The 13,249-nt window shown below is 44.1% G+C and overlaps 1 protein-coding gene across 1 annotated transcript; it reads right to left on the reverse strand.

The window, feature by feature from the left end:
* Positions 1-6,831: 6,831 nt before the first annotated feature.
* Positions 6,832-13,117, reverse strand: LOC129827564 (cytochrome P450 4V2). Its single transcript, XM_055888521.1, has 11 exons — positions 12,674-13,117; positions 12,468-12,580; positions 12,143-12,228; positions 11,152-11,342; positions 10,963-11,032; positions 10,706-10,832; positions 10,291-10,467; positions 9,965-10,067; positions 9,354-9,488; positions 8,546-8,725; positions 6,832-7,532 (listed from the first exon to the last, which is right to left on the reverse strand). Exons 1-11 carry the CDS (start codon positions 12,864-12,866, stop codon positions 7,369-7,371), a joined length of 1,539 nt encoding a protein of 512 aa, XP_055744496.1. The 5' UTR covers positions 12,867-13,117; the 3' UTR covers positions 6,832-7,368.
* Positions 13,118-13,249: the final 132 nt, after the last annotated feature.

Here is a 13,249-nt window from a genome sequence, read left to right on the forward strand (position 1 = left end):
AAGTGTCTAGTGTTTAATTTCCTTAAAGTGGCCAGTGATTCCTAATCTATGTCTATAGGCAGCAGCCTCTGCTGTGCTAGAGATGGCTGTTTACCAGTCAGTGGTATAGAATACAATACAGTAAGTATATACATGTGAAATAGGTGATGCAATATGTAAACACAATTTAAAAGTGACTAAGATACCATTGAATAGTGTGGAGTGCAGCTCATACATATGAGATGAGTAATGCTAGATACGAAGACACTATTAAAGTGGCTAGTGATCCATTCCTAAAAGTGGCCAGTGAATCCTAATCTATGTCTATAGGCAGCTCTGATGTGCTAGTGATGGCTGTTTATGGCCTTGAGATATAAGCTGTTTTTCAGTCTCTCGGTCCCAGCTTTGATACACCTGTACTGGCTTCGCCTTCTGGAAGATAACGGGGCGAACAGGCAGTGGCTCGGGTGGTAGATGTCCTTGATGATCTTTTTGGCCTTCCTATGGCATCGGGTGCTGTAGGTTTTCAGGAGGGCAGGAAGTTTTCCCCCCGGTAATGCGTTGGGCAGACTGCACCACCCTCTGGAGAGCTTTGCGGTTGTGGGCGGTGCAGTTGCTGTACCAGGCCCGACGGGGCCTGTGATACAGCCCGACGGGATGCTCTCAATTGTGCATCTGTTAAAGTTTGTGAGGGTTTTAGGTGTCAAGCCACATTTCTTTAGCCTCCTGAGGCACACTGTCTGTGTGGGTGAACCATTTCAGTTTGTCAGGGATGTGTACTGTACGCCGAGGAACTTGAAGCTTTCCACCTCTTCCACTGCGGTCCCATCGGTGTGGATAGGGGGGTGCTCCCTCTGGTGTTTCCTGAAATCTACCATCATCTCCTTAGTTTTGTTGACGTTGAATGAGAGGTTATTTTCCTGGCACCACACTCCCAGAGCCCTCACCTCCTCCCTGTAGGCTGTCTCATCATTGTTGGTAATCAAGCCTACTACTGTTGTGCCGTCTGCATATTTGTTGATTGAGTTGGAGGCGTGCTTGGCCACGCAGTCATGGGTGAACAGGGAGTAGAGGAGGGGACAGAGCATGCATCCTTATGGGGCCCCAGTGTTGAGGATCAGCAAAGAGGAGGTGTTGTTTCCTACCTTCACCACCTGGGGGCGACCCGTCAGGAAGTCCAGGACCCAGTTGCACAGGGCAGGGTTCAGATCTAAGGCCTCGAGCTTGATGACGAGCTTGGAGAGTACTATGGTGTTGAATGCTGAACTATAGTCAATGAACAGCATTCTTACATAGGTGTGCCTCTTGTCCAGATGGGACAGGGCAGTGTACAGTGTGGTGGGGATTGCATCGTCTGTGGATCTATTGGGGAGGTAAGCAAATTGGAGTGGGTCTAGGGTGGCAGGTAAGGTGGAGGTGATATGATCCTTGACTAGTCTCTCAAAGCACTTCATGATGACAGAGGTGAGTGCTACGGGGCGATAGTCATTTAGTTCAATTACCTTTGCTTTCTTAGGTACATGGACAATGGTGGCCATCTTGAAGCATGTGCAGACAACAGACTAGTATAGGGAGAGATTGAATATATCTGTGAACACACCAGTCAGCTGGTCTGCGCATGCTCTGAGGACACGACTAGGGATACCCTCTTGGCCGGCAGCCTTGCCAGGGTTAACACACTTAAATGTGTCGGCCACGGAGAAGGAGAGCCCACAGTCCTTGATAGCGGGCCACGTCGGTGGCACTGTATTATCCTCAAAGCGAGCGAAGAAGGTGTTCAGCCTGTCCAGAAGCAAGACGTCGGTGTCCGCGACGTGACTGGTTTTCTTTTTATAGTCCGTGATTGTCTGTAGACCCTGCCACATACGTCTCGTGTCTGAGCCGTTGATCTGGGACTCAACTTTGCCCCTATACTGACATTTTGCCTGCTTGATTGCTTTGTGGAGGCAATAACATAAGACAACTACTAGAAGTGGGTATTAAAGCTGATTGAACATTCTTCCTACTCATACATTCACTGAAAGGAATTTTCATTCAGCAAGGTCAGGTTTTGTTGTCTTGTACAAAGTTGGAGAAATCTCTCTCCACAAACTATCACTACTGACAGGAAGATTCTCAGCAACAAAAGAGTGATTCAATTAAGATCCTACATCTGTAGCTGTTTTTTCATCAAAACACAAACCTGAGTCACTCCTCACTTGAAATGTACAGGTAAGTTCCAAAATAATGGAAACACCAACATAAAAGGTCTTAATAGCGCGTAGGGACACCATAAGCACTTTATTTTGGCAGGTACCTGTATAATGCTGGGAACGCTGTTGGGAATGCTGGGAATTCTTTTCACAACTCTGCTGCTGCAATTTCAAAAAAATCCTGTGAACTAAAAGTTTGAAGATTGTTCTCTTCAAGGGAGAATCAATCAACAGAGAGAGGTATTCCAGCTAGTTATTTCGGGAGATGTAACATCCTCCCTCTATGTTTTGGATGGCATTGATCTCCCCTCGTTGTGCAGTGTCAGCTGTATGTAGAGGCGTTTGATGAAGAAGACTGAAGTCCTGGTGTTATCTGCTGTAATCTCCCAATGGGGTAATGACGGGCTACCTCCAAACCAGACAGCAGCTAGCACTGGGTCTTGGTCACAGAGGTTGTGACCACTCAGTATCACAGGTTGTGGACTGTTTGCATGCGGCTCAGTGAGCTGAGCTGTCCTTCAATCACATTTCAAAAGAACCAGGCTGTGTGTTCCACTCTAAATCAATCTTTTTTCTCTGTGCTTTCAGCAGTCTGTCTGGCACAAATCTCATTTTACCAAAGGGACTGTGTTGAGGTTGTGTTAACGCCTAGAACACCGCAACACTGATAACACCTGACCCTATTCATCGCTGCTACGGTCTCGGGAGAGGAAACACATGTTCTCCGAAACATGACCCACCTAACCACGTTCCTCAACACCCGCCAGCTTAACCCAGAAGCACCAATGTGTCGGAGGAAACACTGTTCAACTGGGGTCAGCCTGCAGGCACCCGACCCACCACAAGGAAGGCGAAGTGAGCCAAGTAAAGCCCCACCAGCCAAACCCTCCCCTAACCTGGACGACGCTGGGCCAATTGTGCACCGTCCTTTGGCACAGCCCGGGAATGAACCCGGGTCTGTAGTAACGCCTCTCACACCACAATGCAGTGCCTTAGACCGCTGTGCCACTCAGGAAGCCCTACCTGACCCTATTCATTGTGTTATTCATGTTATTGTGTAGTTGTTCGGTTGGGCCTCACATTATTTTAGGGGAGTGGATGTTGTAGAGGTGTCATGAAACAACTGCTTTTCACCATACAACAACATAGCCTTTTACTGCATGAGCATCACTTCACTACCTGGGGTGTATTCGTTACGGAAACGATTGATCATTTAACAACCAAATGGTAGCAAACCGCAAAACAAGAGTCTCTATTGGACAAATTCAGGCAGGTACCTCCCCGTTCCGTTTGCTTCTATTTAGGAACAGTTTTCCAACAGAATGGACATAATGAATAGGCCCCTGTAAACATCGTCATGGCCATGGATCTTGTCTTCTGTTTCAACAGGGTTCGAGAAATCCATTAAAAAAGGGATCTGGAATGTTGTCAGCTTTATACTTCCTTGAAGAGACGTTATGTTAGCCAGCCACTAAATCTAATGCATTACATTGATTGACTGTGGGACTCCGCTCCTCCCATTCAACTTTTGCTGATTTGGAGTGTCCATTTCCCACTGGGCACACACTGGTTGAAACAATGTTGTTTCCATGTCCTTTCAATGAAATTACGTTGAACCAACGTGGAATAGACGTTAAATTGACATCTATGCCCAGTTGGGTATGAGTAAGACTGGAGCCCTTGACCTGGATTCACAAAAGTCCTGTTTATACCTGGTTCTAACATTCGTCCTTTGTCCTGATCTCATCCACACTCTGATTGTGCCCACATATAATAAGCCATTGCATTTACACATGGTATTAAAATGTCTCTCTTATCCATCCACTGCGTCCACATTGTGAAAGGATTTCCTGGTCCCTCCCTGTATGCACATTATTTTATAGATATTCTGTCAAACAAATATGTATTTTTTTTTAAAGAGAAATCAAGTCAATGGTGCCACCTGTCAATGATTTTAGAGAGTGAACTAATGATGATTTAAATGGTTTCATTGTCCAGATCTGTCTAGACTTGTAAGATATCTAGACACAATGAGTCCCTGACTTCCTCCGGAGGTTGGCAGGGAGATCTGATCACAATGTGTCTTTTGATTGTCTGCACTTGTGTAAAAATGACGGGCAAAATCAGAATGTGGACAAGATCAGGACAAAGGACACGTTTGAATCAGGTATAAACTGGGCTAGTGTGTCTGAGTGGGAGTGCTGTTCTAGGATGACTTTTGCCTTTTATATCACAATGAGTGAGATTACATGGACAGGGGGGACCTGATCCTAGATCAGCACTCCTAGTTTAAGATGCTTTGTGGATATGGACCCTGACTTGCACCCTATCTGTTGTCTTGAGGAGAGTGAACAGCTGATGAGCAGTGTTGTAGTGGAGGGGAAACACATGTAACGCAGTTTACCCACCTTTTGTGGAAAAATTAATTGTGAGTATAGGGAGCTTTTTTCACTGTGACCAGCGATTAGTTTACCCAAAAATTATTTTTAACCACCACATCACTGCTGATGAGGTGCAATACTGGCCCACGGTGGACATCCTGCGTTATTTCAAACAAGCCTTCTCAGGAGGGTGCTATTTTGATCAGTTTGGATGGGTTCCAATTAACTAATCAATCCTCAAACGTTCACCCTGGTGTCTAGAGTGTGGTAAAGTTTGGTGGTGCATGGCCACTGTGAAGTGGGCATACTGAGTTTTGCATTAGTCAGCTCAGTCAGATCAGTTCCCCAGGAGACCAGCTCTCACCTGAGGCATGCACAACCTGGAATCCAACTAATGACGGAAGATTCCTGCCAGTCTCTTTATTACTTGGACATCCTGCAAATTATGTTGGAAATTATGGGGCATCGGAGAGCCAGGGAGGGCAGAGCTGCCAATCTGAAGCCCATCATGATGGAATTCATTACAGGTAATACCCAGCATCTCAGAGATGAACAGCATGTAAATATTGGTTGGGCAAACTCAACAAAAAATGTGAAGCATGCCAGCTAAGCCATGACACAACACAACACATGAATTGCACTATAACGGTGACAAAAGGTTCAAACAAACTGTTAAGGCCTACATAAAGCTCTACCAACAGCAGAGCTCTCTTTCCAGCACCATGGAGTGAATCCTTACCACTGCTACACCTGGCTATCAGCGGAGCCTTGTCTGGCAGTAGAACAGTTCATTCAGCCTCATTTACCTCCTTTAAAAAAACATAGCTGATATGGCTGACTTGCTTAAACAAATATGGTTTCTACTGTGAATTGAGATGTACAAACTATGGCATGAGGGGACGACGAGCAGATAAGAGGCAATTCATAATTTCCATTAATACATTAATGAGCGAGCTTGAACGGACAAAGTCAATATAACTATTTGTTCAGCACTTCTGAAATATACAGTGACAGAATTCAGAACATGGGCCGTTCTTACAGTATTCTTCATGTACATCAAGTCAGAACCGTACGATAAATAAAGGGGGCATATAAGCAGACGACTCTTACAATATTCTATGACATTTCTCTAAAACAGGCTATAGGCTACATGAACACCACCAACAGCTAACAGCTTACTACACAACATATACATAGTATGACTTTCTTAGCTACAGTATATATATCTCCCTGGCATATTACATCATTTATGCAGCAGCATACAAGACATTTTTGGGCTCATCTTGTTGTGCTGTGCTTTGAACAGGAAGGTGATGCGGCGGTCCTTTGTGGGCAAATTTTGTCATCAAACTTTGTCATCAAAGTCTAACGTTTTCTGGATTTACAGTGCTTTCAAGACAACTGGGAACACTGACATCAGTGATCTTTAGGTCGGAACGCTAGAAAGAAGCCCGATTTCCCGACTTGGAATTCTGAGTTGGATGACCATTGAAATCTTATTTTCCCAGTCGGAGGACATTTTTTTCTGAGTTCCCAGTTGTCTTGAACTCACTGAAGTCAGATTTCCCAGTTCCGAGTTTCCAGTTGTTTTGAACGTGGCCGAAATCATGCTGGATTGACAGCATGGCCAATGTTGAATGTCGATCCTTTTAAGCTTGGAAAAGAGACTCTTAAACCCAGACCACACACCCACTCCACTGAATAGCAGGCTAGTGATTAATTTGCAACGCTTGCAGTTAGCCACAGATTCCTTCCAAACCACTCATTGTTGAATTTGCGATTTCCAACTTGTGTAATGTTTATGTCCAATGGCCTATGAGCACCAATACGTTTGATCTATAATTTCTCTTCATATGACAAGGATTAAAAAGGATTTGCCAGTAGATTGTCGTCTTGATTCATGATGATGACTGCTAGCTTGCCAGATAAGATTGAATGTATGATGTTGACAGTCCAATCAAAGCTATGGTAGATATAACGTGATTTGACATCATTTTATCTGTGGCCAATCACCTTGAGCATTCTTGGATGGGCACTTCTAATGTAACTATATGGCAGCACCCAAGGGGCTTGATTTTTCGAGCTCTGCCCGTAGAGTTTGCGGTGACGTAGTGTTCCCATGAGTAACAGAACACTGAGCCAAACATGGCGCAATTAGAGAACATTACCAACCCCTACGCTCCGTATTTTCCACTGGCTGCACCACCACCACAAAAAGCACTGAGCTAGGCTGAAACGCCTGCATTTTGGAGCTGCCTTAGTCAAGAAAGCAAAAGAGACCATGTTTGTAAGCGGCTTTATTAACTCAATTAATTATATATTTTTTTACATTGTTTGCAAACTGATGTGATACATATTAAAGCCAAAATAACAGGCACTTTTTATTTTTGCTGAACAGAGCTCTGCCTCACCTGCCCTGAATTACGGGTCGCCACTGGAGCTGAATCATTAGGTCAGAAACACTGATTTAGCAAATATATTTATCCAGACAGAATCCCTTTGTTTTACTTTATTCAACTAAAGAAAACAATTTAACCTTCATACATCATTTGTATTTATTAAAAAACACTTGCTATAATATAGACACAAGATTGAGAAAGAGGCTACAACAAAACAATGTATTACGACATGACAAAGTACCGTAGTATTATAGTGGAAGCTGTTAGTCGGGGGAGGCTAGCATCTCTTCTCTAGCATGACAAAGTACCATAGTGGAAGCTGTTAGCCATGTGAGGCTTGCAACTCTTCTCTAGCATGCCAAAAAGCCAGAGTATCATATTAGAAGCTGTTTGCCGGGGGAGACTAGCATCTCTTCTCTAGCATTGTCTCTTCTCTAGCGTAATCCAAATACCCTTCTCTGGTCGGAGTATGAGGTCACCCAGAGGTCTCAACTCCTCTCGGCTCTGGCAGGCCCGCACGGAGAAGTGACGCAACACCGAAGACAGCACCACCTTCTCCTCCATCATGGCAAACCTCTGGCCTGGAGACAAAGGACATACAGACATGCATGTGAGGACACCATACACTGACATAGGCCTTTCCGAATACCCATACTTGTGTTCTAAATAGTAGGCTTTTTGGGTATGTGACATTTAGAAATTTGAGTATGCTTTAAATGCCAGGATGTCATACTAATTTTGTATTTTTATCATGTAGAATTAGCTGCACACTATTGAGGAAGAGAATTGTCTTTTCACCCTCACAGGTGTTTCACAACAGCTGATAATCAAAATAGGGGACGCGCTCTACAAAGATGAATGAATGGCGGGGATCAAGCTCACTTGCGCATTCAGATGAAGCCTTCTCAGTATGGGTGAGTGGTATGTTTATATTTGTTGCTTACTGCATACTTTTTTACTGAACAGTATGTTCAAAATAGTATGTAGTATTAGTACACAGTCTGTAGTTTTAGTAAGTAGTAGGCAATACAGATTCAGACATACAGTAGACAACAATCTGACCATACAATCAGACAACTCTTTCCTTTCATTCAGCTTTTGTGGGTCTCTCTTTGTCACTCTCTCTCTGTTCTCTCTACCCCCCCACTCTATCATCTTGAGTATTGAGACAATCTGTCTCATTCATTGTGTGGGAGACAGGGCTGATTGGCGGCAGTGGCTCTCCTCTCAGGAGATGGAGAGTCAGTGCTCCTTTGCTCCTCCTCGCTAAATGGATGATTGATTCTTGAGGAAGAGTGGGCTCTTAAAGGGAATGGGAGCGTAAAAGAGGTAAGTGAGGAAGCTGTTTCATAATAAGTGTTGGCTTTAATGCAATGTGACCCATCAGGGAAGGTACAGCGCCCTGCTTCTAAATTGAGCTTCTCCTTTCAGTTTCTTTTCCACTTCCTGAAGCCAGACTGTGGGTCAAAAGCATTTAGCTGGGTCCTTGCCCTGTGTCTGTACCATTGCAATCATTTTGATATATCATGGTTCGTATATTAGACCCATATTAAGAGGAGAGAGGGATATGAATGGTAGTATGTCCTGAGCTAACCGATGCAGTTCCTGGGTCCAGCGGAGAATGGGATGTATGCGTAGGGATGTCGTCCTGTGCTGTTCTCTATCAGGAAACGCTCTGGCCGGAACTCCTCGGGATCCGGGAAGTATCGTGGATCACGGTGCAGGGCGAAGGGAATGATCAGGGCATTCACTCCTTTAGGAATCTTAAAGCCATCTGTAATGGGAGGATATTAAGTATCAGTCATGGAATTACATTTAATTAATTTCTAACTGTGGGCTCATTGTGCTGACAGTTGCGTTGAACATCATGTCAATATTTTCTACCTGCAGTAAAACACTGACTTGTATTAAGTAAGGATGTTGCTTGGTCACACAGTGGAATCAAAGCTCAGTCCTTTGGCAAAGAGTGACATGTACCCATACTCAGACTAACAGATGCTTGCCCACCCTGAAAAGGAAGACCGGATTACTAACACTGTGATTTCGCCACTGAGTCGACAAACTCCTCTGAAAATGTTGAAATCTGTATTTCCTCTAAAACTACAGTTATGCTTATATTCAGAGATAACAGGAAGTGCATATAATATTCTAATTAGTCTAACAGTGAAATCCATCCATCTGCTTCCGCCTTGGTTTTACGCTATCGGAAAATGCTTTTACTGCAAGCGGAGAGAATGGAGAACAGGCTGCCAGAGCTGACAATGGCAGACGGAAATACAAGTCCTGACATGTGCTGTTTCAATGAGATGGAGATGACACCCATGGCTTCAAACAGTGAGGATCTTAGTCTGCTGCCGTTTTACAGGTAAAGGTGCACTTTGGGACAATCTGCTGCCACCTACTGATGTGACAGTCGTCGCTTACGGTGCGTGCGAACATGGGCACGGCGGGGAAGAGGCGAAGGGTCTCCTTGATGACGCATTCAAGGTAACGTAACCTCTTCAGGTCATCGACGGTGACGGAGCGGTTGGAGGAACCTGGGTGGGAAAAAGAGGGATATATTGATGGGATTTCATAATACAACTGTCACATGGGATGAGGAGAGAACAGGAATATCAAAGTAAAGCAATAGTGAGACAGACCCTATCTGTAATACAACTGTCACATGGGATGAGGAGAGAACAGGAATATGAATGTAAAGCAGTAGTGAGACAGACCCTATCTGTAATACAACTGTCACATGGGATGAGGAGAGAACAGGAATATGAATGTAAAGCAATAGTGAGACAGACCCTATCTGTAATACAACTGTCACATGGGATGAGGAGAGAACAGGAATATGAATGTAAAGCAGTAGTGAGACAGACACTATCTGTAATACAACTGTCACATGGGATGAGGAGAGAACAGGAATATGAATGTAAAGCAGTAGTGAGACAGACACTATCTGTAATACAACTGTCACATGGGATGAGGAGAGAACAGGAATATGAATGTAAAGGAGTATATTTACCAAACACCACTTGGAGCTCCTCCTGGACCTTGGTCTGGACCTCAGGGTAGGATCCCAGTAGGTGAAGGGCCCAGTTCATAGAGGCTGCCGTGGTATCATGGCCCTAACAACACACAATCATTCAGAAGAGCGCATTAGGGTTGTGTTGAACAGTGTGCCATTTGGGACGTAACGCATGTGCAGTTGTCTAATGTACATCTAGTAAATTCAAGTACAAAGAGGAACTATCCCACCTACAATATGAAGTGTTATTCGATTGCAGAGCGCCTCAGTGGAGTCGCATGCTAAATGTGTGATCATATTGGTGTTGGGTTTCATTACACTACCTCAAACATAAAGGTGTCCACCTCCTCTTGGATATCACTATGGCTCAAGTAATTTCCCTCCTCATCAGTGGCTTTTAACAGCATGTCCAGGAAGGCAAGTCTTCTCCTTTTGATGCCATGGTCAGATTCACTGTCAGAACCTGCATACTCCATGCTTTCTGCTCTCTCCTTGATCACCTGGAGATTACACAAACATTAATACCATACCTTTATATTTCATTTTTGTTCAAAATAAATCTGTGCCAACAGCCATGCTAACAAGATGATTATTACAATATATAACAGATGATAGTCAGTCAACTGGAATCCTTTCTTATCTGTTATATATTGTTAAATCCATTTTGTTAGCATGATCATTTTTGGCAGTCCAAACCACAAACACTTGGACCTTAAAGACCTCAGTAGATCTACTCACACTCTGAGTGAATGAATGGAGGATCCTCAGTCTATTGTCATGGTCCTTCCCCTCCCATAACAGACTGTAGATGAAGTCTGACCAATACCAGGGGGCTCTCTGGCGACGACCGATGATGTCACTCATTCTGTAAAGAAAGCTCAGTAAATCTAACAGAAACACCAAGGAATGTAGACAGGATATAGACAGGATATAGACAGGATGTAGACAGTGTATAAGACTATGTCATGATAGTTTATTAACATGTTAATACTTACTTGTACACACTGCGGACGTACTCAGACTCACTGTTACTTTGTGCGTAGATGTTCTTTCCCATTGCCGTTTCTGAAACAAAAACAAAAAATAGGAATCAATGTGTTATCATTAGCATTTATTACAAATGACTTTGATCACAGATTTGGAGAGTTGATTTTTACAGTGCCGTTCCAAAATCAGTCACTCACCACAAATAATGTCCAAAGCACAGAGTGTGATGTAGCTAAAACAGTTGAATGGATCTCCTCCCGCCTGCTTCTCCAGTTTCTGTGTTAAAACTTCAGCCTGCTCATTCATCACCTCCAGAAACTCAGCCAAGATGGAGAAATGGAAAGTCGGGGTCAACATCTTCCTTCTGCCACGCCACTTATCCCCTGTGCTGTTAGTCAGGACAGAGAGAGAATCACTTATCCCCTGTGCTGTTAGAGGCAGGACAGAGAATTACCTTGAGTATGTCCCAAATGACACCCTATTCTTTATACAGCCCAATTCTTTATAAAGCCCTATTGGCCCTGGTTAAAAGTAGTGCACTATGGCCTGCCGAGTGGTGCAGCGGTCTAAGGCACTGCATCACAGTGCTAGTGGCATCACTATAGATCCGGGTTCGATCCTGGCTGTGTCGCAGCCGGCCGCGACCAGGAGACCAATGAGGTGGTGCACAATTGGCCCAGTGTCGTCCGGGTTAGGGGGGATTTGGCTGTCTGGAATATCCTTGTCCCATCACGCTCTAGCGACTCCTAGTGGCAGGCTGGGCGCATGTATGCTGCCTTCGGTTGCCAGCTAGATGGTGTTTCCTCTGACACATTGGTGCGGCTGGCTTCCGGGTTAAGCGAGCAGTGTGTCAAGAAGCAGTGCGGCTTGGCAGGATCGTGTTTGGCTCTCAACCTTCGCCTCTCCCGAGTCCGTATGGGAGTTACAGCGATGGGACAAGACTGTAACTACCAATTGGATATAACAAAAATTATTTATCTTTTTTTTTATTTATAAAAATGATTTATTTATAATTTGTGACTATAAAGGGAATAGGGTGCCATTTGGGATAAAACCAACACTGAATCAGAGGGGTGCAGAGGGCTGCCTTAAATCGATTTAAGGCAGCCCCATGTAATCAGTTTAAAGTCCTCAGTGCCAATACTGTTTTTGATAATGGGGGAAGGAAGGAAGAGGAAAATGACCTACCTGGTGAGCAGGCCAGTCCCCAGCCAAGGCTGCATAAACCTATAGAAATAGGCCTTGTCTATGTGTTTGGAACTGTGCAAAATCCCCTTGGAAGAGAACAAATGAAATGAGAACAGATCCAGAAACACAGACCAGAATTAACAAAAGATTGGAAGACTTGCTGTCGTCATGACGTCAGCTAATGGGGATCCAAATTAAGTTTAAACATTAAAGTTATGCTCAATGGATAGGTAATGTGCTATAGCTCTGACAGTATCTGATGATTATCCAGTCAGCGTCAGCAGTAATACAGGTAGTAAAAAAGTCCCAGCAGTGTGGCGATTACCTCCACAGTCTCTGCATGAAATAAGACCACCAATGGCAGGGGTCCAACCCAAACCTTCAGCAATGGTAAATGTCTGAACTCCTTAGTGCCTTCAATAATCTGGTTGAAGAAATCTACCAAAAAAGAAAAAGTACTGCTATTGCATTTTTTACTTGGGAAATATTAGATAGCCTAACCTAAATACAGCTCAGAGGAGAGGATCTTACCTCCTGAATTAGTGCTGAACAGAAGTGCATTCCCAATGATTGGATAAGCTCCATCCACTCCAGGGATTGGCCTCAAATCGTTCCAGTCCTGAAAGTATTTCTTCAGTGGATGGTACATGATGCAGGCCAACAGAACAATCAGAAGGACCAGACATATGATCCCCAGGGTGTATGTTCCAGACATAATCACCATCTTGGTTTAATGTAGCAGTCTGCTATGTTGTGAAATCCCTCTGATCTGTATGCGGAGCAGCTTTTGACGGACTTTAGACTGGTTATGCACTTCTCCTTTGGCACAGTTAACCGTACGGGTACTGGAAACCTCGACTCTCATGCAGCTACAGTGTGAGAAACTGGGTCATGTTGGCTGCAGCAGTTAAGTGAGGGGTGGAATGATGGGGATGGGTAATGTGAAAACAAAGGTTGGCTGTGTAATGACGGCAATTACACAATCTGTGTGTGTGTGCATGTAGTAGTTAATTGTTTTTTTCTCTTCTCCTCTGACATTGACTCATGGGGTAACTAAACCACAACTACAGTATCATTTGCACACTGATTAGATAAGCTCATTCCACT

This window comes from Salvelinus fontinalis, chromosome 29 (assembly GCF_029448725.1).
Source record: "Salvelinus fontinalis isolate EN_2023a chromosome 29, ASM2944872v1, whole genome shotgun sequence".
In the NCBI taxonomy this organism is placed as follows: domain Eukaryota; kingdom Metazoa; phylum Chordata; class Actinopteri; order Salmoniformes; family Salmonidae; genus Salvelinus; species Salvelinus fontinalis.

What these genes read in the sequence shown, in the direction of transcription:
- LOC129827564 (XM_055888521.1), bottom strand. Translation starts at nt 12,866, where the DNA reads ATGGTGATTATGTCTGGAACATACACCCTGGGGATCATATGTCTGGTC. An exon ending in GTTCAGCACTAATTCAGGAG is followed by an intron (nt 12,581 to 12,673) that starts GTAAGATCCTCT and finishes CTTTTTTGGTAG; the next exon opens with ATTTCTTCAACCAGATTATT. An exon ending in TTCATGCAGAGACTGTGGAG is followed by an intron (nt 12,229 to 12,467) that starts GTAATCGCCACA and finishes TTCTCTTCCAAG; the next exon opens with GGGATTTTGCACAGTTCCAA.